This window comes from Xenia sp. Carnegie-2017, unplaced genomic scaffold, assembly GCF_021976095.1.
Source record: "Xenia sp. Carnegie-2017 unplaced genomic scaffold, XeniaSp_v1 HiC_scaffold_3, whole genome shotgun sequence".
NCBI lineage: Eukaryota > Metazoa > Cnidaria > Anthozoa > Malacalcyonacea > Xeniidae > Xenia > Xenia sp. Carnegie-2017.
The window spans coordinates 2,753,953-2,771,045 of NW_025813493.1; the positions used below are offsets into that span (position 1 = coordinate 2,753,953).

General features: G+C 31.6%; 1 protein-coding gene and 1 pseudogene across 1 annotated transcript; one reads left to right on the top strand and one right to left on the bottom strand.

Annotated features, from left to right (window-relative positions):
* Positions 1–9,221: 9,221 nt before the first annotated feature.
* On the bottom strand, positions 9,222–10,713 carry LOC124454254. The gene is made up of 2 exons (XM_047005071.1): positions 9,726–10,713; positions 9,222–9,597 (listed from the first exon to the last, which is right to left on the bottom strand). The coding sequence occupies exons 1-2, from the start codon at positions 10,218–10,220 to the stop codon at positions 9,373–9,375; spliced, it is 720 nt and encodes a 239-aa protein (XP_046861027.1). The 5' UTR covers positions 10,221–10,713; the 3' UTR covers positions 9,222–9,372.
* Positions 10,714–11,319: 606 nt separating this feature from the next.
* LOC124454255 lies at positions 11,320–16,611 on the top strand (annotated as a pseudogene).
* Positions 16,612–17,093: the final 482 nt, after the last annotated feature.

A 17,093-nucleotide genomic window follows, 5' to 3' on the forward strand; every position in this document is an offset into this window, starting at 1 on the left:
CATGCAAAATAAATGATACATTTTTCGTCTCTTGTTTCTTCTCTTACAATTATTCAATATTGCAAGAATATTTTTGACAGATGGTAAATGCCTTTTAATTGTCTGAGACAAAATATTTGAAGAATTAAAACTTTTTGATACTTCAAAGTTGAATTCCTCTATTTAGTTATTTAAAGTTTTTTTACTTTAGCAATTCCATCGAAATGCTCATAAATTTCATTGAATTCAAAACTTATATCATTATGAGAGTCGAACTTCTCTATACGGCTGACAGATGTTGTAAACAGAATATCATGTATATCATGTAAAATAAAAGTCGAAAATTTTGCTCTGAAAATGTTTAGGGGGATGGGGGTCTGCAACCATTAATGTGTCTTTTTTGTCCTTATTTTCTGCTTTTTTGAGAGAGGAAAGAGAATGAATATATTGAAATAAACTAAATTCATTAAAAACATGAGAAATTAAAATCATGTGAAATGGGATAAATAAAGATAATTACCTAAGAAACTCGCCTTGTTTGAATTTGATATACTTTAGAAAGTTTCATGTTAGGTTAAGTAAAATAGGGTAAAACATATTATAATGAACTATAAAAATTGAACAAAAGTTGCTTATAGACAATACTCCTTTTTTGGCTTTATAATATCTTATCTATGAGCGGAAACTAACATCTGCAGTGCACATTTTTCTTTTAGTTTATAGAGACACTTGAAATAGTTGACCAATTTGAATAACGTCATCATAAACATATTTTTTCCCGGGTTGTTGTTATAAGGAATTAAAATAATTTGGTCTGTTATTTTCAATGTAAATGGTATTTCTTGGAATTGTTGAAACAATATTTTTGTTGCATATTTTTTCTGACACTAAATTTCTGCAATTACGGCTCTTTATCCAAAATATAATTAAAAATCAAAAATTTGTGTCCCGTCCACAGAAAAGTACTTGTCTTGTGTTGATATCAAAATTCAAAAAGCCAATATTACTAGCACTTTAGGACAAGACAGTTTCTACTTCAGTTACATTTTTTCTAAGCTGCTGTTTGAGAAGAATAGAAAACAACTCGTCAGAATTCAAAAGAGAAATTTCATTGATAGCCAAATTGCCTCTTCAATGGTAAGCAAAGAAAACATAAAGAAAACCTAAAATTCAGAGCCTATCACATAATGCAAAAAAATAGCTCTAATGGATTTAACTTCCTCATCAAGACATACATTTCATTTATCATAGTCATGCTTATACGTAATTCAACAGATAATCTAACATAATCTTTATCTTATAAAATACTTAAAGCATTATGAAACATTTTTATGTTTTTAAACATTTTCTGTAGTTTAGAGTAGCGCAGCTAATCATCATATATACATAGCTACCATTTAGTAATTTGACTAGTCTAAAATTATTTAAAATCTTTTACCGTTTCGCAAATCTTTTTGTCATTTTATGTCTATCCTTATGATGGAAACAAAAACGAATTGATTGATCACAACTAAAGATAAAGTTCTACTTATTTATATTTATGAATGTCTGGAAATATATTATATCATATTTCCAATGATACGCTAGAGAAAATCGTAGCTACATCAAAAAAATTTGAAGCAACCATCATTAAGTATTTTTTTCTAAATAGAGATAACAAAAAAATGTTTTTTAACTATCATAGACATTTAAGAATAATAAAATATTTGCAAACTGTGTTACGTTTTTACATGAGAATGATAGTAAACTAAAACTTGAATGCATGTGTGATAAAGAATATTTGATTGGACATTAAAACTAAGCTTTAGGATTGAGGGAAATGATGAAGAGAGGTGCATAATTCAACAAATTAAAATGGGGCAAATCAACATCAAACATCAATACAGAAGTCATTTTAAAAAGCAAGGAATGCATGTAGAACAAATGATACATTTTTCGTCTCTTGTTTCTTCTGCTACAATTATTCAATATTGCAAGAATATTTTTGGCAAATGGCAAATGCCTTTTAATTGTCTAAAACAAAATATTTGAAGAAGTAAGAATTTTTTAGCTTTTTATATTTTAGTTACTTTAGCAGTTCTGTCAAAATGCTCATAAATTTCATTCAATTCAGAATTTATATAATTATGAGAGTCGAACTTCTCTATACGACTGACAGATGTTGTAAAGCAGAATATCATGTATTGTTTAACGGCCTTCATTTCTGTAACTAGACGACATGTAGTTACAGAGAGGCCTGCTAGTCTATTAAACACTGCGCAACAAATTATTTGGCATTTAATTTTGCTGGCTTAGTTAAGCAATACGTCTTTCCCATTCATCTTGTAGACTGAGTTAACATGAGCAAATTTGAAATCAACCCATTTTAAATTTTTTCTAAACCGCTCTTGGTGAATTTCATATATTGCGTCATTTCCCTATAGGGGACATTGAAATGTTTTATTTCTTTCTATGCTTTCGTTTATTTACATATATTTATTCACAACACGTTCTAGGCGGATAAACTCTACTTATATGAATTGTTGTAAACATGAGTCTTTGTAATGAACAATTTGTCTAATCTATTGCAACAATATCCAATCATCATAAATTATCTGAAAGCAAACGTGAACATACTTTTTGGAGAAGGAAGTTAAAATGTTACATAATTATAGAAATCAATACTTGATTTATATACCAAAAATGTTTAAGAACAAATGATTATATGATTATATTGATGACAAGCCTTTCATAAATAAAGTAAATGTTTTACTACAAAAGCTTTAAAGAAATTAGTAACCGTCCACCTTCTAATAAATAGAAAATAAAGATGATATCAAGCTCAACAAAAGCGTTTCTTGGGACTCTCATAATCCTGTCTATTAGTGGCCAAATAGTAAATGGTAATGACGACATATCAATCTGCAAGAAAAGCTTAGAGACATTAAAAGACAACGTGAAAGAATGGATGGAAACTTGCGTTGATAAAATGGCAATGACGATAACACAACTGCATGCAAGGAAGTAAAACAATACAACAAAGAAATGATGCAAATGCAAACAGAAATGTGTTTTTACAAAGGTATAATCTTTAGATTTGACAAATATTCATAGTTTCTTGTTCATAGCACCAAAAACAATATTCAACAAAAATAGGTAGAAGTTGTGCAGCCAATTTAATTTCAGTTATTAGTAATATTTCTACAGTGAAAAATTCTTTCTAAAAATACTTATTCTGGTCTTTCACTAAATATTATGATCGTAAAGTCTATACAAATTTGCATTTTTATAATCCACTCTCAACGTTGTTATTTATAATTTCTTTATTATTTATTTAGATGTTTATCCAAAGCCGTATTTGATTATTATGAGCTTTGATAAAATATACTCTGTTGATTTTATTACTGGAGATATTCATGTCAGCACTATTAATGGCTCCAGTAAGAATAAATCTGACCATGCATCAAGATATAATGACATAGAAATGGATGTAGTTGAGAATGTGCTTTACTACATTGATGACAAAGACATAAAACGGGGAAATCTTGACTTGACTAGAAACGAAATTTTTGCGAAAAATGTTTTTGCTCATGACATTACAGTGGACTGGATTGGTCGTCGTCTCTTTTACATTGACTCCACGAACATTATCTACCAAATTTATTTGAAAAATAAAACTACAAGTGTTATGAGGCTTCAACCAGGCTTACAATTTTCCAGCATTGCATTTGACTCAAAACATGGGTAAGGCGATATTGAAATTCTTTTTTTTACTTGTAAGCGTAAAATTAATAAGCTATGTCACTCTATTGGAGGGTTTTCTTACGTAAGGTAAGAGTTTTTGTTTTTAGAGACGGTGTTTTAATTTAATAGAAAATTTGAATTATATAAGTCCGTATTATGGTTTGTTATTTAAAGGTTTAATAATAGAAAAAAATATCGATTTTCCCGGGAAATCAAAACTCGCTTTTTCCCAAGGGAGCGAATATTAAGTATTTTGCTGGCTGTAAAGAAATAAACGTCATATAGTTCGACAGATTTTTATTAAAATCAACGTCTTTCGGAGAGATTTGGCCAGCAAAATTTTATTGCGTGACTATAAGGCATTTCAAACCAACTGCAATAATGAACACGTTTCGTGTGATTATTCAGCACGCATGCAGTAGAAAGTAACATGCAGATCGTGAAATTGCAAAAATCGACAGCGATATTTAGGTTGAGCAACCAAAGAGCTTTGAAAAAATAATAACAACGGAGGGATCAATGTTTTTATATGATGAAGTCATTAAATGAAATAAAACAGAGCGTTAGAAACTGAAATAAAATATTAAATAATTACTTTGCACATAAAACTTTAGTCAAATACTCACAGAACCTTGGCTTTCCACAACCTACAAAAAAGTAGTACGACTTCAATGTGCAACTAAGTGTTGTACATTTAATTCCATTAATTGCTTAGGCTGGCCACCTAAGAGCGCTTTTCTATGACAGAAAATGCAATTTGCTTGACGCCTCCATGGTAATCATATGCTTAATAAGATATGCCCTACACATAGGATTTCAACAAATTGGGAGCATTGTTTGTTGCTATACTGTGCTCTTTTGTATACTTTTTTGAGGCAGTGTAAGGGATGTGCAACAATCTCAATACGGAATGGCAATAAATTTATAAATATTCACGAATGTGGTGAACGTAAAAAACTTCAACTTTTCGTTTTGTAATGAAGATAAAAGAACTACACACATTCCCACGTAGTTACATGAAAAATATAAAAATGGATTTTAGTTTTCAAAAACGTGGCAATTTAGAAAAACATAAAATATATCAAGTTTATAGTTTTTCAAGGCTTCTTTTAACTTGCATTGAATGGCAGAGTATATTGAAAAGTCAAGAGCTGCAAATTAAGTGGCTGCACACTTCCCTTTAATAAATTCAATCACACCTCCAATCAAATCACCTGAATGGAAAATCATTTCACGACCTTTAGTTCATGCAGTGTTTCTTAGCGTAGCTTAGGAAAACGTTAGGTCTGTAGTTGCTCCACTGATGATGAATCTGAAGATAATAATCATGTGATTAAAAAGAAATTGGCTTAAAAGCCTTCTGGAGCGAGAACTTTCTGAATATGATATAAATAATTTACGACTTTAAAATAATTTCCTCTTCTAACGATTCCTATGAACTCTCCATTCATGAGAGCCTTCTAATCAATAAATACAAGCCTTCACTCTTCGTGCAAGTAGGTTCCATTCCACTTAACCTCTCTTAACTTCACTAAATTTTACTTTCCAACTTCTTTATCATATAATCCATTTGACACCGCCTCCTTTAGTCGTAATTCAACACCTTTTGTAAATACAATATCTTGTCTTAAAATCTCATTATAAATTATTACTTGCCTGAATATGTCTTGAGTAAGGACGAAATGTCAGTATAAATTCAATTTTACAGCTTTTGGTTTATTTCTATAGCTCTAATTAAAACTTTATGTTAGGCATTAATTGTTATCATATTACAAGAAAAAGTTAAGTTTCACGAACACAAAAAGCCAAAAGAACGGTAATATATACGAGAAAGTTTTTAAAGAGTTCGGGGCAAGTAGCAATGAACGACAAGAACACATGGACTTTACTGTTTTTCAAATATATAATACATTTAAGAAATGTATTGGAGAATGCAAATATGCTGCGATGATAATCAAAACTACCAGTTTTATCAAACATTTTCGATAAAGTAAAGGCCATAGTGTTCAAGCAGTTTTTGCAGCTTGTCCAATTCAAAGATTCTAAAAAACACGAACATGACACGGCGATAGAGTCAACATTTTTAAATGATGCCAATAGCGTTAGCTCCAGTGTCAATCTTCTTCTGATTTTTCAGAAAAATAATGAAAAAATTTGACAATTAAAAAGAGAAGGTTAAGATAGTTATAAAAAAACGTTTGTCCAAACAAACAGAAAAAAAGTATTAACAAAAGACAATGTTTTTGAAGCTATAGCTCTTTTAAAAACATTTGTGGATGATGATCCATCCAAGAAGCTGCTAATTTTCATGCAAGATGGAACTGAAAAATTAAGAAAGCCTAAATTTGAAATGACAAAGCTTTCTTAATTTTATATCTACATGAAATGGTGCATAACATTTACCAACACCAAATTTTCAATTCGAACAAAAATTCCACGCATCAGTTAATTTTCAGCATTATCAATTACCAACACAATTCATTCAGCAGCCACTCTAAACTACAGCATTACTCATTCCGACAATAATCGCAAACAATACCAATCATTATAGAAGTTATGTGAATAAAAATAACATATTACATTTATTATTATGTTCTGAACCTCATGCAATGTTAAATTACTTCATATATTTTAGTTCGGTTTTTAAAAGAGAGATTTCAGATGATAGAGGTGATCTTTTCCTGTTAGTTACAATAGCTTTATGTTGCTATATCATCAAATTTTATGAATATTTTCCATTAAACCGTCTGTATATGAAAGTAGTTCCGAATACTTTGACAACATCTTTGTCTAAACTAAAAAAGTATTCTATCTTTCCTTTCTTCCATATATTAGCTTACCAATTGTTTATGTATTTCAGTACGTATTGAGAAAACTAATGTGCAAAACAAATATTTTTATTAAGGTATCTATTCTTGGCAGGAAGTACAGAACTTTTCTTATGGTTATGGAGCGTGAGTGCAAATAAACATCATATTCTTTCAGTTTCACTTCAGTCAATAGCACATGATCTAACGCTTGACATGGCTAAAGAGAAGATTTATTGGCGAAATTCAAGCGGAAATATTTTTTCCTATGTTTACTACTCCCAAAATGTAACTGATTTTGGAACTTCACGAGGTCCCATGGCAGTATTTGGGGATTTCATTTATATCATAACTAGTGTTGGACGAAGTGTCGTTAGTGTCCATAACACAACAGATCAACGTACGAGACGTGAATATTTTCTTCCTGTAAACAACGCTTATCTTGATTTGGCTGTAGCTATGCACAGTATCACTCCTGACTCAAACGGTAGTTAAATATTTACTTATTTGACATAATAATCTAATACTTGCAAAAACTCCCACGCTAATGTTCATAAAATAGAAAGACGTTAAAAAGTTCAAAGTTACATTGCCTTAGTAAACGGTTGTTCTTCCTTCCAAAATTATAAAAAATTTGATGAACATTAAGTTCAAAGTGCAAAGTGTCTAATTTGGACATTTTTGCCGTTTGTCTATTCTTATCAAACTTCTTGGGTATTAAATTTAAGTTATAATTGTTTCCTACATCATTTAAACAATTACTTGGGCTTGAAATCAGTCTTAAATAAAAAAAATCATGAAAATAGATTGAAAAACTTCCAAATTGAGCTTGTTGTGCAGTGAGCTTAATGTTTATCAAATTTCTTAAAATTTCAGTATATTGCAAAACAGAGTTTAAACTTTTACACCTTTTAATTAAACTAGATTTGAAACTTTTCATTTTCTTTGTGCATGCTGTTCAAATTGAGGCGATTACGAAGTACTCACATGGTTTTTGAGAGTAGTTTTTTCATTCATTTTACTTTAAATAAACAAGGCAAAGCCATGCCAAAATATATGAGCTTTGACACATTTTGTGAGAACTACTGATGAATTGATAATTTTCTAAACATTTTTCAATTATCTAACTTCTTTAGTATATCCCTTATAGTGTCCCAAACAGCCAGCAAATTTGTTCATACTCTGTAAATTTTCAACATTTATTTTGTTTTTACGAAATGCGCGAACACCAAAATTACCAACATTGCATAACAAACTTGCTTGCTGGGTACGTCAACGTGGATACTGAGTGACAAATTGCGTTCTTTGAGGAAGAATATGTTTCGTTTAAAATCCGTGGTTAATTTTATTTTTATTTTATTGATCGATATAGCGACAAGCATTTTTCACTTTCCTTTGTGTGGACCCAACACATACTATCGTAAAATTAATGTAGCATTGAACTGCTATGGAGGGTGATCTCCGCCAAAATTAAAAGCCATATTTTCAATTGCTAATGCGCATTTTGTCCTTTGCAATGTGCATTTTGTCTTGATCATATTGCATTCTGGAATTTCATAATCGGATTTTGTCCTGTACAATCTCCGTTAAAACGCATTTTGTTATTGAGCATTCCATTATGATGACGTAACATTATTCGTGACTCGCAGAACATCAAATTTTACTCGATCACATTATAATTTATTTATAATTTATTTTCTTCATGCGGTAATATAAATGAAAACAAAATAAACCAATTGTTTTACCTACAAGTTTACAACCCTAAAACATGGCAGACAGGTTATACTTTGTAAGACACCTTCGCAACTCTATTTTGGGTTGTATTGCTGACCTCGAAGGAAGTCGTGATCGGGATTTTTGCATTTTTCGTATCGACAATCAACTGCTTCTCTTATTAATAAAGACGACTTAAAAAGAATTATTGAAATTGAAGAAGAAAAAGAAGGCGTTCATTGTAATCAACTGATGTTGTTTTTGAAACAATACATTGATCTAATTGATGGGACAACTAGTGGTAAGTGTTTTGGTAGAAAGATGCAGGGAAGGTTGTAATTGGTTGTAGTCAGTCTATGTATGTGTTTTTTTGTGTGAATATGGTTTGCTTTTTAATATTTGCACCACAACTGATTATATATTATATGTTGGAGCAGCAGTAACTTTATCTGTTTGAACAATGTCAATGTCAGTAATATTTTCTTGCTTTTAAATTTGACCTTTGCTTTCTCCAAAAAAAACTTAAATGTTTGACTGTTTGAGGTACTAGTTATAGTAATACTTTAATACTTGTCCATTCCTAGGGGCAAATCTTAAAGATCTGTTGTCTTTTTGGACTGGGTGTAATTTACTGCCTGCAAATGGTGCAATCCTGCATCTCAAAGTTGACAGAACAAAAGATCGTAATCTGCTGCCAGAAAATAGAACTTGTTTTCATTTGTTAGTTCTTCCATGTTATGAAAACTTCGATGAACTGAAAGCTAAACTGGATAGAGCTTTGCAATTTGGTTCAAGAAGATTTACCAATATTTGATCTTCGAACAGTTTATACATCTCTTTCAGCAATAACATAGCTTGTTACAGCTAACATGGATGATGCACAAAATTGAAATATTTTTATTCTTTGTTTTGGATATCATTTTTATAGTTAAAGACTTAAAGGGAATATGTTAATGTTTCATTAAATTTTGTTCTGTCAGTGCATCAGCATTTATGTGCTAAAAAACATTTTCTGTTAAAATGTTTGAATAATCACTATAATGAAAAATTTATAGCCTTCCTTGCCATACATATCTTCTTTTGTATTATCTGAATTGACACCAATGAACAATAGGTCAAGTAGCTTTTCTTGTTTTGTGAGTTCACAATGTCACTCGTCTTCCTGGTGCAGTCTGGTATTTACAAACTGAAGCACCTCAATGTATATGTCAGCACCATTATGATTAGAAGGCCTTAAAGGATTAATGGTTCTTTGCAGCTCATCAAGATCTATTTCATTCAATGGAATGTTGGTTTCTGGAACAATCACTTGTTGCTGATCTGTTTCATGACATGCGTAGTTTTGTGTAAAGGTGGGTGGAAATTCTTGGTTTTCCTTAGTGAATTGGAATATTAAATTAGATTCTGACTTCAACATACATCAATTAGCTTTGGATCCAGTCTGATGATTATAATGTAAAGTTTAGTCTAAAAGTAAAGTCATGAGTTATTGCATAAAAATACCTGCTGTATATGGTTGTTTGAATTATTGGCTAAGCAAGATCCTTGGATCCATAGGTGTTCAGGTGATAGATTTCTTTCTGTTCTTATGGGAGATCTATTGTAACCTTCCTGGAAAATTTCCAAATTTCTGTTAATAATTGGACAAAACACATAATGCAATGAAAACACATGTTCTTCATTTGATGGATCCAATATTCCATTACTTTCCATATGATAGAATAAATGATAAAAAAGACTTGTACAACCAACAAAAAGATCTCGCCAAAAGTGCTCAATCCGTTGGTTGTGCACACTTCTTCCAGTAATATGACTGCCACGACCAGGTCCTCGCAAATGGTGGTTTAACATAAATTGAGCAATGCCAACATTTTCACCTCCTTTATCAGTTCTTACTCTGGATGGCAGTCCATATTGAGATACACCAGATAGAAATAGTCTTAGAACAGTATCAGCTCGATTGTTTGTGCTACAGCGAATAAAGTCACAAATCGCCATCTAAAAATATGAAACTACTAGCACATTTGTATGCAAAACTGAGATTTATTAACGCCACAAAATAGGTATTTTTTAGTAGCCCACCTAATCAATTTGTGATTGCCATCAACATGCCAAAGTGATAAAGGGCTAGTAACATGATATTTACGTCTGTGCACTGCTCTAAGAGACAAAGCACGAAACAATGTACCCTGTGGATCAACTCTTCGCATCATTTAACGAATCCTGTCCTGCTGAATTCGCAAACCTCTTGCTAATAGCAATCCTGACATACGTTTGTAGCCAAGATTGGGAAACTCGTTCGTTAAGTTTCTTATGACCAACTCGAGATCTGAATCGTTAACGTCAGAATAACAATTAGAAACTGATAAACCAAACTCGTTCATCCTCCTTTCAATGGTTCTTTTGCTGACTCCCAGAAGATTTGCCGTATCTTTCACTGTAAAACGCTTATCCAAAAAATAACGCAGAATATCTTCGTTTACTTCATACATTGGTCGTCCTGGTGTGCCACTGAAAACTTGAGGGCAGCTCAATGAAGAAGATGGATTAATATCATGATGAACATTGACATTTAAAAGTTCTTTTGCGTTTGAGATTAACTGCAGAACAGCCTCTTCAAGCTCAAATACTTCAGCAAATCGCAACGTAGTATGGTAAAAAGAATTAATGCGAAAAACGCAAAAATCCCGATCTCGACTTCCTTCGAGGTCAGCAATACAACCCAAAATAGAGTTGCGAAGGAGTCTTACAAAGTATAACCTGTCTGCCATGTTTCAGGGTTGTAGACATGTAGGAAAAACAATTAGTTTATTTTGTTTTCATTATTACCGCATGAAGAAAATAAATTATAAATAAATTATAATGTGATCGAGTAAAATTTGATGTTTTGCGAGTCACGAATAATGTTACGTCATCATAATGGAATGTTCAACAACAAAATGCGTTTTAACGGAAATTGTACAGGACAAAATCCGATTATGAAATTCCAGAATGCAATATGATCAAGACAAAATGCACATTGCAAAGGACAAAATGCGCACTAGTAATTGGAAAATGTAGCTATTAATTTTGGCGGAGATCACCCTCCATAAACTGCAAGTGTATGGAAGGATACTCAGGAGAATGTAACTCGTGCAGGAGAGGTATGGATATATTACTGTCTTTATCAAGATTTTTTATCACCGATCATGAATAAAGAGCATCTCTGTGCAGTTTTAAAACTTTGTTCTTTGTTGAGAATCCTGCAAGTTCATTATTATCACTACGGTCAAGCAGGAAATCAGTAATAAATTTATGAAAAGCTTCAATACACTTAAAACTTCCTCAGCACACAACATTGAAAGTGTATGGTTCTCTAAATGATAATAGCATATGTTAACATTAACACATTTTGAGTTTCTCTACATTAAGGAGGGGGTAGGCTTAGGATTAGGGTAAGGGTTAAGGTTAAGTTTAAAATTTCTCCTGAAGTTAGTAATCTAGCCATGGCGCTGCTAACCTAGATACACCATATTAGACAACCTTGAGTTTATTATTGGTTGGCTTTCCTAAACTAAGAATTCTGTAAATACAAACTTTAAAAAGCATTTTGAAAGACATGCTTCCAGTTCCAGACCTCCTAGAATGAGTGCACCTCAATAATATTACATCAAATGTCTTCAACCAATGGATTGTAGCTTTATGAACTTATTCCAAGAACAGACAACTATGGCCGTTGTCCGATTACTCAGTAGGCTATGTAGGCTGAAGCTTACATTCCCGCGTTTTTAAAAGTCCTGTTCTCTTTAAACATAGTTTTTACTCTTTGTCATTCTAGATGAGATAAATGATCAAAATTTCAATAATATATCCTGTTGGAAACTGTACGATATACTATTATAATGCTCTATGTATAGAACTCATAAAGTAGTGAGTTTATCTCGTTCGAAATTTAAATTTATTCTATAATGTTTACACTATGAGTAACAAAACTGAAGCAAAGGCAATGGAGCATAAGAAACGGAAACTTCGTCAAAAGACTGAAATTTTTGGGAGAAAGTTATATCACTTAAAGTCCCACAAATTTTTATAAGCTTACAGGCTGCGCAATTAGTCATCTGCCGCTTAGTATGGATGGTATGCACTGATAATGTTCATTCATAAATATCTTGTTAACTTTCGATGTAAGAAAATTAGGTTTTACTATTAAGAATTCACTTCCTTTAAAAACCTAAATAAGCAATATTTTTAAGAGGTACAATAAATAAGGTCAAAAAATGTATGTAAATAATGGGTAATAACGTTTTTCAGTAGATGGCATTAAATTTCTACTGGGTTTAATAAAATTTCAAATGACTTTCTTACTATTCAATTTAACGCTATTAGAGTTAGACTGGAATTTTCTATTCAGACATAAAAAAATTTCATGTAAGCACACATTACAATGAAATTGACTTTATATTCTGAAATTGAGTGCATTGCAAAACAGCATCCCCACTTCAAATGTAATTCACAGTAGTCAATAATATCCATATCTTACATGCAATGCTTGTGTTCTGAAGGTTTTCAGTCTGTGAAACATGAAACAAGCAATTTTTAACAAATAATAATAATACCTAGTAATGATTTCATTCGCTTAAAAACACTTTTTCACAAAATTCAGTCGTTTATCCTATCATAACATAACCTTGAGAAACTTAATTTTTAACATTTCAATTTAAAGTAGCCAAAGATTGCACTGAGGTACAAAATAATGGCAAGAGCGAAAGTGGAGTTTATCAAATTCATCCTGATGGTCAAGGATCTTTTAATGTCTACTGTGACATGACTTCATATGGTGGTGGCTGGACTGTATTTCAAAGACGCCTAGATGGAAGTGTAAACTTCTATCGAGGTTGGAAAGACTATAAACACGGTTTTGGTGATCTGAAAGGCGAATTTTGGCTTGGATTAAATAAAATATACCGACTAACATCTTCAAGGAGAAATAAACTTCGTGTAGACCTGGGAGACTGGTCAGGAAACAAAAGATATGCTGAATATGATTATTTTGCTGTAAAGAATGAAAATAAAAAATATCAACTAAGTCTTGGTAAATATTCTGGTAAGTTAATACGTTAATATAAACGTTTGAGGAAAAAACATTTTGATATATACAATATTTTTGAATGATATGAGTGATTGCAGTTTGCAACGGGGATTCTCCAAGTTTTGATAAAAACGGATAGTAACGGTTGGTTTAGAACTAAAGCCTTGTTTGTCAATAAAAGTATAATTAATTTTGAACTTAAAAACTTACCGAAAAAATACAACAAACAAACGTCAAGTAAAAATTCGTTCCAATTTCGAACGATTCTGTCGCAAAGATTGATTGTGACATGTAATAATTGTGATTAACTTATCATCAACATTAAATGCAAATTCAACTGCAGCTTTGTAAATTACGTAACGATAACCTAGCACATGAGCGACATGTAGGTAATAAACACGACTAAATTATTTGGTACATAAGAAAGAATCTATACTGTGAATATCATTGTCTAATGATCATTGACTGAAATCTTTTTTATACAATGCAAGCATTCAAGTAAGCCCCTAGTAATTAATTGTAAATGCAAGTTTTAATGCCTAAATGATATATACATTATAACTTGTTCTTACATTTAAAAGTTTTTTATGAACTTATAACAGCGACCTAAAACATAACAGAAATTTATTTAAGTTTACATGGACAATTCACATTTATAAGCATGAAACACAAATATATCAATTGAGCGTCGGAAAATACCCAGGTACGCCATTAAGTAAGGTCTGTTTCATACGTCAAACTTTGGATACACCGAACAGAGCCCTCTATTTGTAAGAGTTGGGACATGTATTGTTCTCTGGTTTGCGAACGTTGACTGGACAATATCGATCGCATGATTAATTTCCGCCATTTTTGTTCCTAATTTTAAAATTTCAACTAGTGTTTATATGGCGATTACTACAAGTTTGTTTGTGTTTTGAGAAAATATTTTGGTTTTTTGGAGGTATGGCTACAATAATTAATTATTTGATAACTAAAACATGTAACTGCATAACGCCATAATTATGGATCGAGAAAAAAAAAGAAATGGCTTTACGATAGACTGGATTGTGCGTAGTGACCATTGTGTCTAACTGATCTTTATCTAAAGATTTATTTACGAAGATTGTTTTCGAGTGAAAAATCATTGGAAATATTTGTCCTAATGCTAACGATTCAATAGTTTTCTTACATACAAAGCCTGTTTCTTATAGAAAGATTATGACTTATCATTATGTTCAGAAATTACTCTAATTTACAAGTTCTTAACCACTGCAAGAGATAATTATTGCTAATCCAATATGCTAAAATAATATACTTTCGAATATTGTATTTTGCATCTTTAGGAAATCCTTTGAAAGTATAGTATCAGTAATCATAAATAAAATATTTACTGAAACAGCTGGGTACAATACATTACTGGTAATGAAATACACATTCTGACTGTACTTCAAACCAGAGCATGTTCAATTTGTTTATCAATGATTTGTTCTGGTCTTTACATAATCAATGATTTGGTGTGGTCTTTGGTCTTTATAATTTGGAAAACATGCCGAAGTTTTGTCATTACTCAACTTATTATTTTTTTAAGATAGATTAAAACTTGGATCAGACTCATATACAATGTCAAAGTCTGTACAAACAGTGACATTTGTAGCAAACAAGACTGTTCTTCAACAGCAGAATTGTTTTATAATACACAAACATAATTTCCTTTTCAACAAATGCTTCACCAAATAGAAGCCTATACCGTTTTGCATTAACTTTAACTATAATCTCAGTTTCACAATCAAGAAATCAACAACTTCACATTAGATAAATAGAATATAAGAGCTACTGCATCTAACAAATATTTTAAATTCATAATTTTCCAGCAAAAATTTTTGTAATCTATCTGCATTAAATTTTTATGCCTGGACTACATTGCAAAATATGTACTACCTAAGCAAAATTTCACGACCACAGTGCTTCAAAACAAAACTTGGATAACACTGATTCAATGGTAGGCACAGTTTAAGTCAAAATAAATTATAGCAGCTCAATTGTAAATTCAAAATACTTTTTAGTTTTAGAATAAGATTATTAGTGGTGAATTTCTAAAGAATATATTTTTACCAGTTGAGTCGCCTCTACGTTTTCTAAATGTAAATATAACCAAAAATGAGCTGCAGTGATTTATTTTTACATACCTTATACCTGTCAAAGCATTGATTCAAATCTGGAGATATGTGTAGTAACGTGTTTTCCCGAACAGGAATATGCAGCCAAAATGTCGAGTATTTTCTTTATCGCTGGTAAATTATAAGCAATGAAAACAAATATCTTGGTGCTGTAGTTGAAAACTGCGAGAATATACGTTCACATACGTAAAAACGTCTAGCAGTGGGTCACGATTAGTTTCAAAGCACGAACTAGTCAACATCGAATGTAGCTAAAATCTGCGAAATTGAGTTTGGTTTGCTGTAATTATTCACAAAAACGCCAAAAGCTTGATTGTGGTTTCCGATATGTTTAAAATTCCATTAAACAAGGCGGAATTTTATTATTCTTTTGCTCATTTAGCCAATTTCACACAGTTTTATTATAAGTTTAACTTGCAAGTAGTCACGAAAATGGCGGCTCCGCGCTCACCCCAGACCCGTTGTCCTATCTCTTACAAATAGAGGACTCTGGCACCGAACGCATTAAAGACAAAAGAACCATTGTCAAATGAAGATTGACTGAAGTCCTTTTTATATCTAAGCCTCTAATAATCAATTGTAAATGCAAGTGTCAATGCCTAAATGATATATACATTAAACTTGTGTTAATGGAAGTTCAAACGAATTCTATAACTGCATTAAATGCGATTTTTGAAAGGTATTATTTTTCTTAGGAAATGCTGGAGATTCATTATTTCATCATAAAGACATGGCGTTTTCAACCAAAGATTCAGATAATGATAAGGATCGGGGAGGAAGCTGTGCCACAAACTTCAAAGGTGCTTGGTGGTATGAGCATTGTTATACTTCCAACCTGAATGGACAATACTATAGTGGACCATACAGCAGTTCAGTGGTGTGAATTGGTATTATTGGAAACGTACTAACTCCTTAAAGTTCACTGAGATGAAAATAAAACCATAAAGAATTTCCAAAGACTGTGATGTCATAAATTTGATCATTATTTTTAATGAAACTTTCAACATATAATAAAAACGTTTAGCTTTTATGTCTTTTAAAAGAACCTTTATAATCATTATCATTTAAAAAAGCGTTGAAAAATTGTTAAAAATGCTGTGGTGAAATGATATTTTCCCTAAAAATTAGAGCTGATTTAGGTAATTATATGATTCTAATGTCACGTCTTTTCACTCAATTCTTTAATGACATGTTTCTCTGTAAGTAGCTAATTTTATCTTTTCGCCAAGTTCCACGCAGTCTTGGTGTATCATGTATGTTATGCAATTATCTTACATCATTATTCACTATGTAAGCAATGTTGCTTTGGATTGGTCAACTTCCTGCAAATAATTCTAGATATCTGTAGGTGAAACGTCTATTTACAAATAACAGTTTGTCATTAAAAGCCGGTTTTGAAAAAAATTCAAATCATTACCCGTGTCGCATGTTCTCAATCGCCTGAAGCAAGACTTCTCAAATTGAGAACGTCGAATGTATGTGATGTAGGAGATCCTCTAAGCGTTCTCATTGACGCCATATTTGATTTATATATGCACCAATCTATTTATCATCAACACACGACATGCACACGACACACGTGTAACTTATCAACATGGCGGCAAATGGAATAGACTATGAAGTATTAATTGACTTGGAAAAAGG

What these genes read in the sequence shown, in the direction of transcription:
- LOC124454254 (XM_047005071.1), bottom strand. Translation starts at nt 10,220, where the DNA reads ATGGCGATTTGTGACTTTATTCGCTGTAGCACAAACAATCGAGCTGAT. An exon ending in CAAACAACCATATACAGCAG is followed by an intron (nt 9,598 to 9,725) that starts GTATTTTTATGC and finishes CAATTCACTAAG; the next exon opens with GAAAACCAAGAATTTCCACC.